Source organism: Nasonia vitripennis (assembly GCF_009193385.2).
Source record: "Nasonia vitripennis strain AsymCx chromosome 4 unlocalized genomic scaffold, Nvit_psr_1.1 chr4_random0010, whole genome shotgun sequence".
NCBI lineage: Eukaryota > Metazoa > Arthropoda > Insecta > Hymenoptera > Pteromalidae > Nasonia > Nasonia vitripennis.
Genome location: NW_022279646.1, coordinates 806,478 through 821,300, shown reverse-complemented (window position 1 = coordinate 821,300; position 14,823 = coordinate 806,478). Strand labels below are relative to the sequence as shown.

The 14,823-nt window shown below is 37.2% G+C and overlaps 1 protein-coding gene across 7 annotated transcripts in view; it reads right to left on the bottom strand.

Annotated features, from left to right (window-relative positions):
* The window catches only part of LOC100119221 (multiple ankyrin repeats single KH domain), a 490,846-nt gene that overhangs the window by 370,115 nt on the left and 105,908 nt on the right, over positions 1-14,823 (bottom strand). For all 7 annotated transcript variants that reach the window (XM_031930209.2, XM_031930213.2, XM_031930215.2 and 4 more), the window contains one exon: positions 970-1,271. In XM_031930209.2, coding sequence (XP_031786069.1) covers positions 970-1,271 — 302 coding nt within the window. The remainder of the gene's footprint in view (positions 1-969; positions 1,272-14,823) is intronic.

Here is a 14,823-nt window from a genome sequence, read left to right as displayed (position 1 = left end):
AGAAAAATAATTTAACCTAAGTTGATTCTAATGTAAAATTTATCGCTGACGAATTTCTACATTACCAATCTTTAAAAGTTATAAATAAAAAGATACGAGCATTTGAGGATGAAGGAAGTTTTCAGTTTTTTATTTTTTTGTGTGTAACTTGGTCGGATCAAGTCTAAGTGAAAAAAGGCTTAGACAAAAGTTATTTCTCATAAAATGCTCTACAAAAATGTCTGTAGTGGTAACCTGCTAGGTGCAGTCGTTTGTGTACAAAATTAGTGCGAAGTCAGTAGTAAGTACGCGTGCTACGAACGTTCCGCTGCGCCATTTTTCGCCAGATCTCCGGATTAATTTTTCTACAGTTCAGAAGAATACGTTCGCCTATGAAGAGGATCGATTGCTGGGCCATAAAAAGAGCGTTTTTGCTACCGCTTGTTTTTCATAGTAGACGCCTAGATCGCTCTCAAAAATATTACATTGTACAACAAGGGGCGAAAATGGGCTTTTCCAAGCGAGGAAGATGTTTGAGCACGAGTGGTAGTCGAAGGCGCCGTAGGCGCACGAGACGGACACAAGTGCTCAAACATCATCCGAGTCGTTTTCGGCTCTAGGGGCTCTTCTTGATTTCCGATTCTCAAATTATTGTAGGCTCGTTCTACCTAATAGGGAGCGAAAATGGATTAATTTATACATGTATTATGATCAGGGACTCTTGCTCTACATTTTGTTTGACGCTCGGAAAATCCTATTTTCGGTCTACTTTATAGGCGCCGAAAATGGTCTTTTTTATGCACGTGTTATAAAAAAATGTATTAATGTAATTTTACTAAAAGAACTATAAGATATAATTATATGATACATAATAATTAGACAAAATGTAAATAAAACATGAAACTTAATAGACTTGAAATAAAAAAAATTAGTCAAGAATTCGTCAATTTTAATAAAATTTAATATTAATGATTTTACAATACTACTTACTAAATCTGCACCGAATTGTAATAAAAGATCTGCGACATCTGTATGTCCATTTTCACAAGCGTATGTTAGAGCTGTATCACCTGTCTGCGTTTGAGCATGCACATTAGCATTTGTTTCTAATAAATAGCGAACTAAATCAAGGTGACCTTCTTGAGCTGCTTCCATTAAAGGGGTTGAAGCACCTAACTCAATATCAGCTCCTGCTTTAATTAGAAAATCTGCGACTTCAAGAAATCCTCCACAGCAGGCTAAAGTAAGAGCTGTTTCTTGAGTTTCTTCAGTCTGTGCGTTAATATTTGCTCCTGAAACCATAATTAAATAATTAAAAAGAATGATTTAAATCAGTCGTATTAAGAAAATAATGAGTCTCGTTAATATTGAAAACTATTGGAAGCTATTGGAAAACAATTCAAAACAAAATTATAGGAACGAATGTATTGGTTTTTATATTTTTAACCTATACTATGACATATATATGTATACACATGATATATGTATGGGTGGTTCTCTATGAAATCGAAGATAAATATTTTAATTTTTTCCCAAACTGTGTGTGTGTGTGTGTGTGTGTGTGTGTGTGTGTGTGTATATATATATATATATATATATATATATATATGTGTTGCGAATAAGGTACAACATGTAGAACACACACATCTAGTGCGAAGTTTTGCTGTGTTCTCCCATCTGGCGCCTCTCCAGGTTGCGGATAGGGGAACGCTCGCCACTAGTGGAGGGTATCGTGGAAATAAAATACACGAGGTGGACAAAAAAAGCGGCTAGGGGAAGGAACCCCGAAAATAAACCAAATATGGAAAGGGTAGTGAAGGAGAATACCATTACGGTGCAGGGGAGGGATACCCCAGTACCGGCGCCTACAGGGAGTGAGCAAGCGGGCTCCCAGGCGTCGTCATCCGGCGACCGCAATGCTGCAGAGGTTGGTCACTCGGCCCCTGCGTCATCCAATGCTACAAGTGACAGTAGAGCAAAGAAGGAGGACCGCGAGGAGGAGGCTGACAAAGCCTTTACCCTCCTCAGCGAACGGATTAAGTCCCTTGTGGACTTTGTTCGGCCAAGGAGCAATGTGCACAAGGAGATTAAGATGCTGGCTAGGGCTACTAGCAAGGCGCTTGGCGAGTATGCCAAACTGCGCCATCTTAGCCCAGCCTTGGCAACACCGACGGTCAAGAGGAAGGATGGGGGATGGCAAACCTCCCCCACCTTCAGCCAGAACACCGGGGAGCATGAGCTGCCATCGCCGCCACTACCACCGGCGGCGAAAAAGAGGAAGGCGGAAGGTGACACACAAGGCCAGTCAAAAGACCCTGACTGGGCCACCTTAGTAAAGAAGGGCAAGAAGACGACAGAGGGCAGACAGCCGCAGCAGCAACAATAACAGCAGAGAGGTACCAGCAAACCGGCCAAAGGCACGTCAGAGTCTAAGGCCGGAGTGAGACCCCTGCGCCCAGAAGCCATCAAAATCAAGGCATCAAGCGAGGGCTCCTCCTACGCTGACATCCTCCGGAAGGTCAAGTCCGCACCGGAGCTTAAAACCCTAGGAGATCGGGTCACCCGTATCAGGCGCACCAGGGCTGGGGAGCTTCTCCACGAACTGAAGCGACCGGGTACGCAAACAGCAGACCTGAAGACAGTGGTCTTGTCCACCCTGAGCGGGTCAGCAGAGGTCTGGCTGCTGACTCACCAAGAGTCCATTACTATCAAGGACATAGACGAGTCGACGACAGCACTGGAGGTAGTCGCGGCGATTGCGGCAAAGATCGGGCCAAATGTGGTGCCCCCTGACAGCATTAAAATCAGAGGGTCCTATAGCGGCACTCTAGCGGCGATCATCCAACTCCCGGCAGCAGCTGCTAAAAAGCTGCTACAAAACGGGAAAATAAGGATCGGATGGGTCAACTGCAGAGTTCGAGGATCCTTCTCGCAGTGTTACAGGTGTCACGAAGCTGGACACATCGCGAGTGACTGCAAAAGCGCAGTCGACCGGTCGGCACAATGCTATCGGTGCGGCCGAGAGGGCCATAAAGTAGTGGACTGCGGATAGTGAAGACCCCGCAGGAGGCGGGAGTACCTATTAGAAATGACTAAGGTACTCCAGATCAACCTGAACCACTGCAGGATAGCCCAGGACCTCCTGCCTCAGTTGGTCAGGGAGGAGAAGGCAGACATCGTCATTATCAGCGAGGAGTATAGGGATCTCGAGGACCCAAGCTGGGTGAGGGACAGTACCAGCAAAGCGGTCATCTGGGTATGTGGAAGCCTCCACATATCCCGCAAGATGGCCGCCCCCCTCCCCAACTTTACCTGGGTGGAGGTAGCCGGGGTACGCATTTACAGCTGCTATCTTCCGCCCGGGGACACCATCGAGGATTTCACGAGGTCCCTGGACTCCATCGTCACCAGCGCCCAATCCTCCCGGTTGCCTGGTGTAATCGTGGGGACTTCAACGCCTGGGCGACGGAATGGGGCAGCGCGAAGACCACTGTTCGCGGACGCACACTCCTCGAAGCCTTTTCCACACTGGAGCTGGAGATCGCTAACAGAGGGACAACTCCTACCTACGCTAAGGGTAGCAAGTCGTCCATAGTTGACCTGACCTTCATCGATCCAATCAACAAAGGTAGCTCGTGCGCTCGCTTGCATCATGCGCAATATCGGGAGACCAAAACAGCCTCGAAGGTACCTCCTCGCATCGGTGGTGAGCTCCGTCATTTTATACGGAGCCCCAATCTGGGCTGATCGATTGATGAGGAATGCGAGCTTTGGAGCTCCCTGTCGGCGGGCCTGCAGGGTGGCCCGAGCCTACCGCACCGTGTCGGATGCCGCTCTCTCGGCAGTCGCTGGTCTACCTCCCATCGACCTCCTAGCATCCGAGAGAGCTGAAAAATATCGTGAAGCGTCGCGTACAGAACGAGAAGAACAGGACAACTTGGGCTCAAGATGGGCCGTCAACACATATCGGCAGTGGCAGCAACGGTGGGAGTCAGCCAGCGAGGGTCGCTGGACCCACCGCATCATCCCGGATATCAGCAGGTGGTCGAGCAGGAAACACGGCTTCGTCACGTTCCATCTCACCCAGGTGCTAACCGGACACGGATGCTTCCGCAGCTACCTGTATCGTATTAAAGTGTACAGGAGCGCGGAGTGCCCAATATGCCCTGGAGTAGACGAAGACGTGGAGCACGTCGTATTCCATTGCCCAAGATTCCTGGAGTATTGGAGCGGCCCTTTAACACCCGAGGGCCTAGGGGCGTGCTTGCTCGAGTCGCAGAGTGGGTGGGATGCCGTGGTCACCCTCGCCACTGACATCATCGAGCGGCTGAATCTCATCAGAAGAGAAGAAGAAAGAAGAGGAAACGTCGGCAATAACACCAGCCAGACATAAAGTGTGACGGCCCAGACGAAGCATGACTACCCCACCCCCCCGAAGTAAAGCTTTACCGTAGCTCCCGGGGGGGTGGGGGAGTAACAGTCGTATGGAGGAACCCTGCCGGTGCGATCTGGCAGGGGGTTTTTAGTGGGTATTCCTATGTTGTATGGTGCAGCACCGGCGAGTCCCACACTTCGTGCGTAAAGGCATTTTTACCCCTCCGCCAATGAAAAAAAAATATATATGTGTGTGTGTGTGTGTATCTGTGTGTGTATGTGTGTGTGTGTGTATTCTACATGTTGTACCTTATCCCCACAAAAAATTCAGCGCGATTCCTTCATTTTCTGATTTTTGATTACAAATACTTTTATGCCATATATATATATATATATATATATATATATATATATATATATATATATATATATATATATATATTAAGGCTACCTTATTTGTATTTTAAACCTTAAAATTTGAAAATTTTAATGTTTGATCTGGACTCCGACCACCTCAATACAATTAAATCTTACCTCTTTATAGTAAAAAAGTGCAAACGGTGCAAAGAAAGGACTACTAATGACACAGATAGGCGTCACAGCGAATTTATGCTAGACAGTGCTATAAAATAATGTAAGATACACATGTCATAAGTCGTTCTTCATGGCTCAGCGTTTATAAGCGCCCGAGCGTAGCGAGTACGCCTAAAGTACGCCTTATGCCGCTAGTATCGTTATGTACTATTTTTCCCATTAGTTATTTGTAATATTTCTATTATTTTTGTGTTTAGATTCATCATTTAAAAACTTTTTAAATTCTCTTTTAATGTTTTTCTTGCTAATGCAACATATAACTGACCGTGACTAAATACTGGAGTGGATAAATATAAACCAACTTTGTCAAACGATTGGCCTTAAGATTTATTTATTGTCATTGCGAAGCTACATCTTATTGGAAATTGCATTCTAACCATACCAATTGGTATTTTTTTTAGTAATGAAGCTATAATTCATACGAGGCAATAATACTTGTTTACTAGAATATTTTCCAGGAATAATTTCTGTTGTAAGAACGTATTGTTTCATATCTTTAATTAACAATCTTTTACCCGTGCGAAGACTACCGTCAATGTCTAAATTTCTAAAACAATTAATTATTGTATCTTCTTTTAATATCAATTTATGTGGTGGCAATCCAGTAGGTATCAATGAATTAAAAAATTCTGTAGGTATTGTGTCTGTCAATTTGTCATTTGAATCACTTTGGATTCAATCATCACTATAGTATATATAGTAGTCTCCATCTATCATTTTAACTATACTGTCATTACTTTTAGTACATTAGAATTTAAAAATGTCAATATCACTTTATTTTTAATGTCAAATCGTTGGTATCAATTTTATGTTCAAAAATTTCTGTCATCAAATCGTTTTCACAAATAAATTGTTTGGTTATTTCTCATAGATTACTTTGTAATTTATATTTAGTCATATTTTTATTTTCACCTATTGCTAGTAACCAATTCTTAAATTCATTATCTGGACTTTGTAATCGTTAATTCTCACTTAATGATAGTCTTGAAAATTTTCACCACAAAAAAGTCCTTTTTACACATGTTTCAAGGATTCTTGTTCTGTATCCATGCCGCACTGTAGACAGTGTTTGTCTAAAGATGTTACAATAACTTTCCCTCCAAAAGAAAGGTCATCTTTACATATATCATCTGAAATTTCTATGGACAGTTTTTCCATTAATTAATAAATTAGCAGCAATGCCAGTCCAGGCCATTGTAATGAACGGACCATTCATTGAAATTAAATATTCAATCACCACATTATGTGAATAACTTTTACCACTTTTACCACCTGGAACCAAATTTCATGTTAGAGTTGTTTCAGAGGATCTACTAACTCTAGCCAGTTGTATCTTTGTTTTCTAGTGTATTTTTACAGGTAGAAAGTTATAATATTTTTGCCTCTTTTCCCAATGCAATAATAAGAATTTTCACTTTCAAAAGCCAGAAGAAATTCTTATTACGATGTCTGGTTTTCAAATGTTCTGGTTACTATTATTCAGAAACTAATGTACGTACAGATCTGATCTCGTGCATGCACTTTTTTTACTATAATGAAACAATATTCAATGTTAAATTCATCTCAAGTGATATACTTTTTATTTCCATTTGAACACTCATTTGAATGTTTGAGTTTATCGCTGACATGTTCTGACATAGCAATGATGATAGCGCTGCACACAGTGGCTAACGTCCGCTCGCTATCACCAGAAATTCATCGATGCTCATCGCTATATGACTATAAATAAATCAAATCCTTGTCCGTATTTTATTATGTGGTAATATGTATGTGTATGCGCGCAATTATGTGTGCGCACGTGTGTGTGTGTGCGTGCGCGCATGCTTGTATGTGATGTATATATGTATGCATGACACCTTTGTATAAATCTGTTCTTGATTGATGTTGATTTTTATTTGAAAAAAATAATCGTGAACCTTCAACTTTTACCCAAGCATCAGCAATGTAATGTTGACTTAAGTTTCCGAAATTAAAGTAAGGATTAAAATCGTTCCTAATGCTGAATTTATGACAGAAAAATTGTAGCATTGAAATATTGTTTTTGTTACTATTATTTTTCATATTGGGCATCCATCAAAAACCTCCATTAGGATACATAAGTGGATATGACATTAAACAATTTTGTTCTTCCATTTAAACTTCGTTCGTCATTTTGTATGATTTAGTGTACATGTTTATTTGTCGAAAAAAATTATCTGATTCCTTTAATGGTATTAAAGAACATGACAATTTAGTTTGTAATCGTGATTGCGAGGCGACTTCATTATCAATGATGTATAGTTGCCCATGTCTTCTGGCTTCGTTTTCGTCTGGATGTAAGGTATAAATATTGTCGAAAATTTGACTACTTATTCAAATAACTTGAAGGCCTTTCCCGAAAAAAGCGTCAAATCTAGCTCCAAAACTTGCGAAGGCAAGTGTACTATTATATTATCTAATATTATTTTAAAAGTGTTTACTTTCGTCAGTACTTTCAGAAACTAATTCTTTTAAACGTTAAGGATAAGTGATATTGTCAGATAATACGCTTCCTCTATTGCAACAATTAGAAAACTTCTTACCACATAATATTTCATATTGGAAATGTTTAGCATTACAGAATTCACATATTTTACTCATGCTACCTAAATCATTCTCCATAATTGCTGATTTATCGAAATCGAAATCGAACATGGCATCCAATTTTGTTATTGAAAATTCATTGAAATTTTTAATAGCGTAACCTTTTAATTTTTTATATATATAGTATAATATTATTACTTTTTAATTTTCTTCAGAGCTATAAATATATGTACCTAATTAACGGAGCGACGTAAGGAGTGAGGTGACCCTTATAGTTAGTAATTAATTCGGAAATTCTGCACCAAAGGCGTATCATTACAAAATTTTGGATTTTTACAAAATACTAAAGTGTGCCAAGTACGGTATATAATCCATAATTATTATTTAAATAAAATCTAACGTTAATTATGATTTCTTATATTGCAATATATAAGGATTATATTCTACAATAGGCAAAACACTACATAATAGATTATAAACTATCATACACATTTAATCATGACAACTTTATAAACAAAATATTACTGAAATAATAAAAGCAAAATCGAAAGGTATGCCAAAATCATCTAATATATCCCAGAAATTGTATAATTTAAAATGTTACTAAGGTAGAATGCCCAGTACATGGACAGATTTTGAAAAAATTTTAGAAGCTCATCTATTTCACACGAATAAATTGCAAAGTATCAAAATCCTTCAACACCAACGTTTAGCCGACACAATTAACTTTCAATTAAAAAAAAATTGTACCCCAAGCAATCAGTTTTTATAATAAAAATAAATTTTGAAGAGTGGCATAAAAACACGGCATAGTTGGACACCATTTGACACGGTTAAACCAGTACTTGGACGCAGTATTTATTAGTATATTATCAGTAATGCTGTTTACAATGCTGATCCAGTTTAGTTTTTGAAGTTACGTTTTTTTATTTTATTACAATAGCAAATATTCGAGTGTCCAACTATAGGTCCAGATTTTCATTAGGTCCAAGTATTGGGCATTTTACCTTATTAATCTTTAAGTTAATTGCAACTATCTGTCTATAACTATTACTGTAAACCACCTCTAAGTTATAAATAAGTTGCGTACAAGCCTTTGTAAATTTCAACCGTAGTTATTAAGAACAATAAGAATATTATTAAGAACAAAAGAAGGGAAATGCGGATTAGACGGCGCATAGGCTAACATGGCTTCTTTCCGGAAAAATAAATTTGAATTATTGGAAATAAATTATATGGAACAAAACTTAAACTTAAGAATGTTATAATAAGTAGAGCAATATTTATAAGATACTGTTTAAAACAATATTTTTATTAACTAATTAAATCTAAAATAAATATCACCTTTTACAATATTTATAATTTTATTATAAAAATCTATTATAAATTTAACTTTATTTTTTGCATAATCACATTTTAATCATATTAGCCAATAGTACCAAATGGAATTGTAAAACAATTTTAACAATCTCTTGTAAATTTTCATTTTTATCTTTGTAAATTGTACAAGCGTCGCCATCTGTCTCGGGGATAGGGAACTTATCTCGCCCTCTCCTTTCAAAATCTGGCTAGAGTAGGGGGACTCCGGACCCAAGCGTAGGAGGAGAACTCAGGAAAACTCTCGTTCTATTGTCCTATTGGAAAATCCTCCGAAAATCTTTCGAAGAGGGAAATCGAGGAATGGGCCAAAGGTTACGAGTATCCTTGAGTCGCAACTCGAAATCACTCCGGTCCCAGTGCTCAGTCAGTTTGGAAGCTGTTCTTTCGCGCTCAGTCCGCACCAACACTTACAAATTTTTCTGCGCTCAGTCCGCACCAACACTTACAAATTTTTCTGCGCTCAGTCCGCACCAACACTTACAAATTTTTCTGCGCTTTGTCCGCACACACGAATTCTAAGTCTTTGCGCTTGGTCCGCTCTCTTCAATTTTAACATTTACCTCTTTGTACGCGCTTAGTCTGAATTTTTTTTGAGCACTCAGTCTGCTATTTAAAAGTTTTGTATTTTTAATTTACTACTGATTTCATTGAAATAAACGAAATTCAGTTACTTACATTTCCGTGTTAGTTATTTCTTACGTATTTCCCTAAAAACTGACACGTTTCCGAAGTATCTACTTTTCCCGATAATCAACACCATCGTCCAAAACTCTGAGTGAGTTCTTCAGCAGCCAGTCTACAGCACCATCAAAAAAATAAGTTGATATTTTTATTATTACTTCTATCAGTACTGTCACTTCTTTGCATCTACCACGAGAATCATTACTCGCCGCTAAAAGTAGAGTCAAATACCAGTTAACAGTAAAAGCTCTAATTTCTAGTGTTGCGTACTTAACAAATTTTATAGAGTTTATATTCACTCTGCCGATCACGATATTCGTATCCTGTTTATCACAGGGCTGAATAAAATTCTAAAACCGGGAATTATTTGTTTCCCTTTCGAATAAAAACTATACCTTTCGTTGCATTTTTATAAAAAAATTACATACTCTCTTTTCTTTATTAAAAATTTCCCGGTTCACACCTCTTTCGAACGACAAGTTCATCCCTATCTATTTGCGGCAACGCGAGGGTAAAAAGGAGTAACTAACTCTTACGTTTCTCTCAGTAGAGAAGCTGTAAATTAAAGACATAGGTTTTAGTTTCACCAAAGACTAATTCCGATGTAACATTATTTACATTTTAACGCGTATCCGTCTCCTTAACGGGTTATTTTCTTTTTGTGTAAGTTTCGCAACTGTCGCTTTGTACGGACTCTTTTTTAAAAGAACTCAAAAGAGTAAGTCCAGGCGCAGGATCGGTTTTTATCCGACTTGAATCGTTAGGGCATCACCAAGGTTATTTCTATGTAGTTTTTTCTCAACATGTTCTTCAAATTAATATTTTAAACCGGAAATTAATTTTTTAGATTATTTACATAATCCTAAGTTGAAAATGTTCTTACAAGTTTTCTCGAAAAATGTTTAGTTTTTGAGTAATAAATGGATAGAATTTAAAATAATAGCGATTTGACCGACCCTTAATACTTTTCTCACGTGAAAACAAAACCTTTTTAAAAAAAAATCTTGTAAGAAAATGTTCAATTTAGAATTATATGAAGAATCTAAGAAAATTATTTCTAGGTCAAAATAATAATTTTTATAAAATATCTACAGTTAAATTGTTAATAATAAATCACCTGACCACTTTTGGGCATTTCACTTTTGAAATTCGTTTTCAGGAGGAAAAAATACATAGAAATAACCTTGGTGATGCCTTAGCCATTATTATCTCAGAAAAACCGATCATACCCTTAGATTATAGTGCAATTCATGCGCTAAAGTAACTTGAAGGCCCAAATCCGAGTCACGGACCGTGTTGTATCTAGCGCTTTTGTCTGCGTTGAAATCATCTAGAGAGAGCAAGGCCCTTGAATCTGAAACTCAAGGACAATGTCAACCGATAAGTCGTTTTGGAATACCTACAAAAGTCTACCTGTCCTTACTTGACATCCAGAATATTTCATCTACTCAGACAGATGGTTCCGAAAAAACTGGCATTTGCGAGTGAAAGTTGGACTTATAATCTGTAAGCGCGGCCCTAAGAGAATACTAGCAAATTTCGCTTCTTCGTCTCGCTATAGAAGACAATGGGCTGTGAAACAAAACTAGTCTTAAAATCGCTTACTTGCGCGAGTGCAGCTATTGAATACATGATATTTAATTAATTGCAGAGAGATGTTGTGAAACGTGCTCAACTTGCATTAATTGGACTGGCCCCTGTTATAAAACAAAAAAAATTCTGTACACCTATTGAACTAGTAAGTAACAAAATTTAACGTTTTTTTTTAAAAGCCAATTTTTTAAATTAAATAAGTTAGAACAAAGCTATAAATATACTATTTAAGATATTATTATTTGACACATGTGCAAAACTTGGTTACGTGCACTCTACGTCGCAAAAGCGTATACTGAATCGAGTTTCGCACACGCCGTATAAAAAAATACGATTCGATACATATGCGAGAATCTGATTTCAACCTTTTGTGATCTTTTCGCATTCGCTTCGCTCATGCGCAAACGGTCACATGACTGAATTCGAATTCTCGCACTAGTATCGGAATGTACTATGTTCGCAATCATATCTAATGATATACAAAACTGTGGTTGCCAGGATAGTCCAGTCCGACGCTGCTGTGGTTAGGATCTGCACAGTTAAAAGTAAAACAGTTGGAAAGTAGAACAGTAGGAAGGCAGAAAAGTTGGAAGTTAGAACTGTTGGAAGGTGTAACAATTGGAAGATGGAAGTTGGAAGTCAGAGTAGCACAAGTGTGCAAGAACCGGCGTAGCTTATCTTACATAGCAAAAATATCTTACATAGCAGTGTTAATATCAAAATTGTTTTTACTCCATACATAATTACACACAGTTTTTGTATTTTTCTGGTTAATGAATTAAATTATTTAACACGTGCTGCACACAAGCGGGCGAGTAAATCTCTCTCTCTCTCTCTCTCTCTCTCTCTCTCTCTCTCTCTCTCTCTCTCTCTCTCTCTCTCTTACTTGTAATTTTTCTATCTATATCTATCTCTTTCTCTCTTTTTCTCTCTCGAACAAATTTAAACCAAATCCCCTCATTTATACCATAACTAATGTACTTTTAAACAGTATCTTGGAGTTTGAGCTCATTTGGACCATTCGTTCCTTTGGAATCTTACAGTCAGTGAATTATGAACTCCCTACTATACGTAGGTATTATAGAGGTATATAGAAGGTCTGAAACCATCAAAATAAAGGTAATTATGTCTAAAAAAATTTTTTAAAAATTGGTTTATTTATACAAGTATTTAGAAATTTTTAATGAAAAATTTTGATTTTAATTTCAAAGGTGGTGTGCCCCCTGAACCGATACTACATTTTTTAGTCACTATCATTTGCTTATCTGAGCTGATGTCCTGTACATTGCCACTTAGTAGCTTGATAAAAATATTTGCAAGAAAAAATGTTTGCTAGTTTGTTTGAAGAAATACAATCCGTAGCACAATAATTACAAATTGAAATAAATATACCTGGAAAAGCTGAATGAAAGATTATAGATCGTCGGTCCCTGCGAAGAGTGATACGGTTCAGATTTGCTACGAAGACTAGTACGGTTCAGATTTGCCGCAAAGACTAGTACATTTCAGATCTTTGCCACATGAAAAAATCTAATTGTTTTGGAGATAAACAAATAGTTATTTTAGTTAAAATTAATAAAATTATTTTTAAAGTTGCCAACAAATTTTTGAAAAATTTTCGAAAATAAAATTTTAAACTATTTATTTCAACAAAATTAAATATACCTTGCCAAAAAATGTTAAACCTGATTTTCAACAAATATTTCGAGGAAAAGTTTGTTAGAAATTTTTTTTGTAACGCAGAGCTTGAGAGAGTCTTGTAAATAAATTTTTCGACAATACTTGGATCACATTACACAAGCGTTGCGAAACTAACTGAAAAATATTAGTGAAACGCTTTCCTTTTTACATAAGGCTCTTGCCTATCTTCAAAGCTTAGATAACACATACTCAGTCACTGACATAACCACATATACACACAAACATACTTAAGGATGATACAAATTCTTAACTAGGCGAAATCTTATTACAGTGAGTAAAATGGTCGATGAACAGTGATTTAAAGTCGTTTATACAATTTGAAGTTATGTGTAGTAAGTAATAATAGAAATGAGTATATACTTAGTGATTGAATAAAAAACTGTGTATTCAACACATATAGTCATAGTTCAAATGTTCATCAGCCATCAGTAAAAGTAAATTAAAAAGTTTAATTATTCAAAATTTAAGATAAGACATACTGAAAGAATATTAATTATAAATACATATATAGATACTAGGGGGTGTTCCCCCTTGCACGCTCTACTTGCCAATCCCTGACTTTAATTTTAGAATGTACTGAGGTTATTATGGCCATGGTTTCTACTCAGCCGCAAAGAATTAAAAAAAAATGTTGCTGTCTCAGGAACAGCTGATAGAAGTGAATACTTAAAAAGATGGTGTAGAATTTTGGAAAATTTTGATTAGTTTCGTTGCCAGAGAAAGAAATTTACTAGTCTTCGCAGCGGAACTGCAAATGTACTTTATAGTATTCGACGCAAATTCAAATGCGTCTTCGTTGAGGGCAAAGCAGTAATCTACAAGGATAAATTTAACTGTGCCTTTTTTGATAAATTTTTATAGTTTTTTGATTCAGTTATTTCGATGCGTAAATCGCCGCCATTTTGTTATTTTTCCAACTTAATCGCAACATTGACAGAGATGTAAAAAAACTTAGGTGAAGTAATCATTGATCAACTAGTAAATTTAGGATAGACAAAATATAATACGAATAAAGAAAATATAATAAGAATAATAGTATCGTCATATTTTATGACACAACGTGCGTAAACCGTGATTTAGAGAGTCCATTGTTGCACAAGCGTGCGGTAAATCGAGGTTTACGCCACGGCGTGTCATAAAGTAATAATGTTTACCTGCAAACGTTTTGCGCGCATTAAAAAAGTCATGTCGTCTAATTGACGCAAAAAAATTGAAGCGCCATGAAAAGGCACCGCTATATTAGCGCGACGAGGGGCCTGAAATCCCGCTGGAAGAACCGAGAAAACCTAATAGCCGCTTGCAGCGTGTGTGTGTGATATGTAAGTGTGTATGTAAGTGCGGCTGATATGTAAGGGGAGAGCTGAACTGTGCGAGCTCGCTAATATGCGCGGCGAAGAGTGCGTGGTGGAGTTTTCTGGAGCTAAAATAACTTTAGTCTGTAATATCTTATCACCATTTTCTAATTTATATCCAAAAGTTTCGGTGATAATGTCTTCCTCTTTCGTTGATATGTCATTAGGAATTTCTAATAATTAATTTTCTCCTTCGTATAAGTTTAGTATTACTATCACTTACATTTAACAGCCATTGTATTAAATTATTGTCATACACACGAAGATTTTCATTTAGTGTCATACGTTTAAAACTTGACCATAAATAACTGTACTTCATACAATTTTCAATAATTTCTGTACGACTACCATGACAAACTACTGGCAACGTTTGTCTAAAGTCACCAGTAACAAGTAATGTTTTATTTGCAAAAATTTCCTTTACATTACATATATCTTGAAGTAGTCGATATACATCTTCAAAAGCAAATGTTGCTGTCATTTTGAGGAAAAAATAAAAAATTTGCGGGAAAAATGAGAAAATTTGCAGAGAAATTTTAAAATTTTTTTATTAAATTTTTAAAAACATTGTAAATTTTTGAAAGTTTTAACTCCGCTTTTTAGGTTC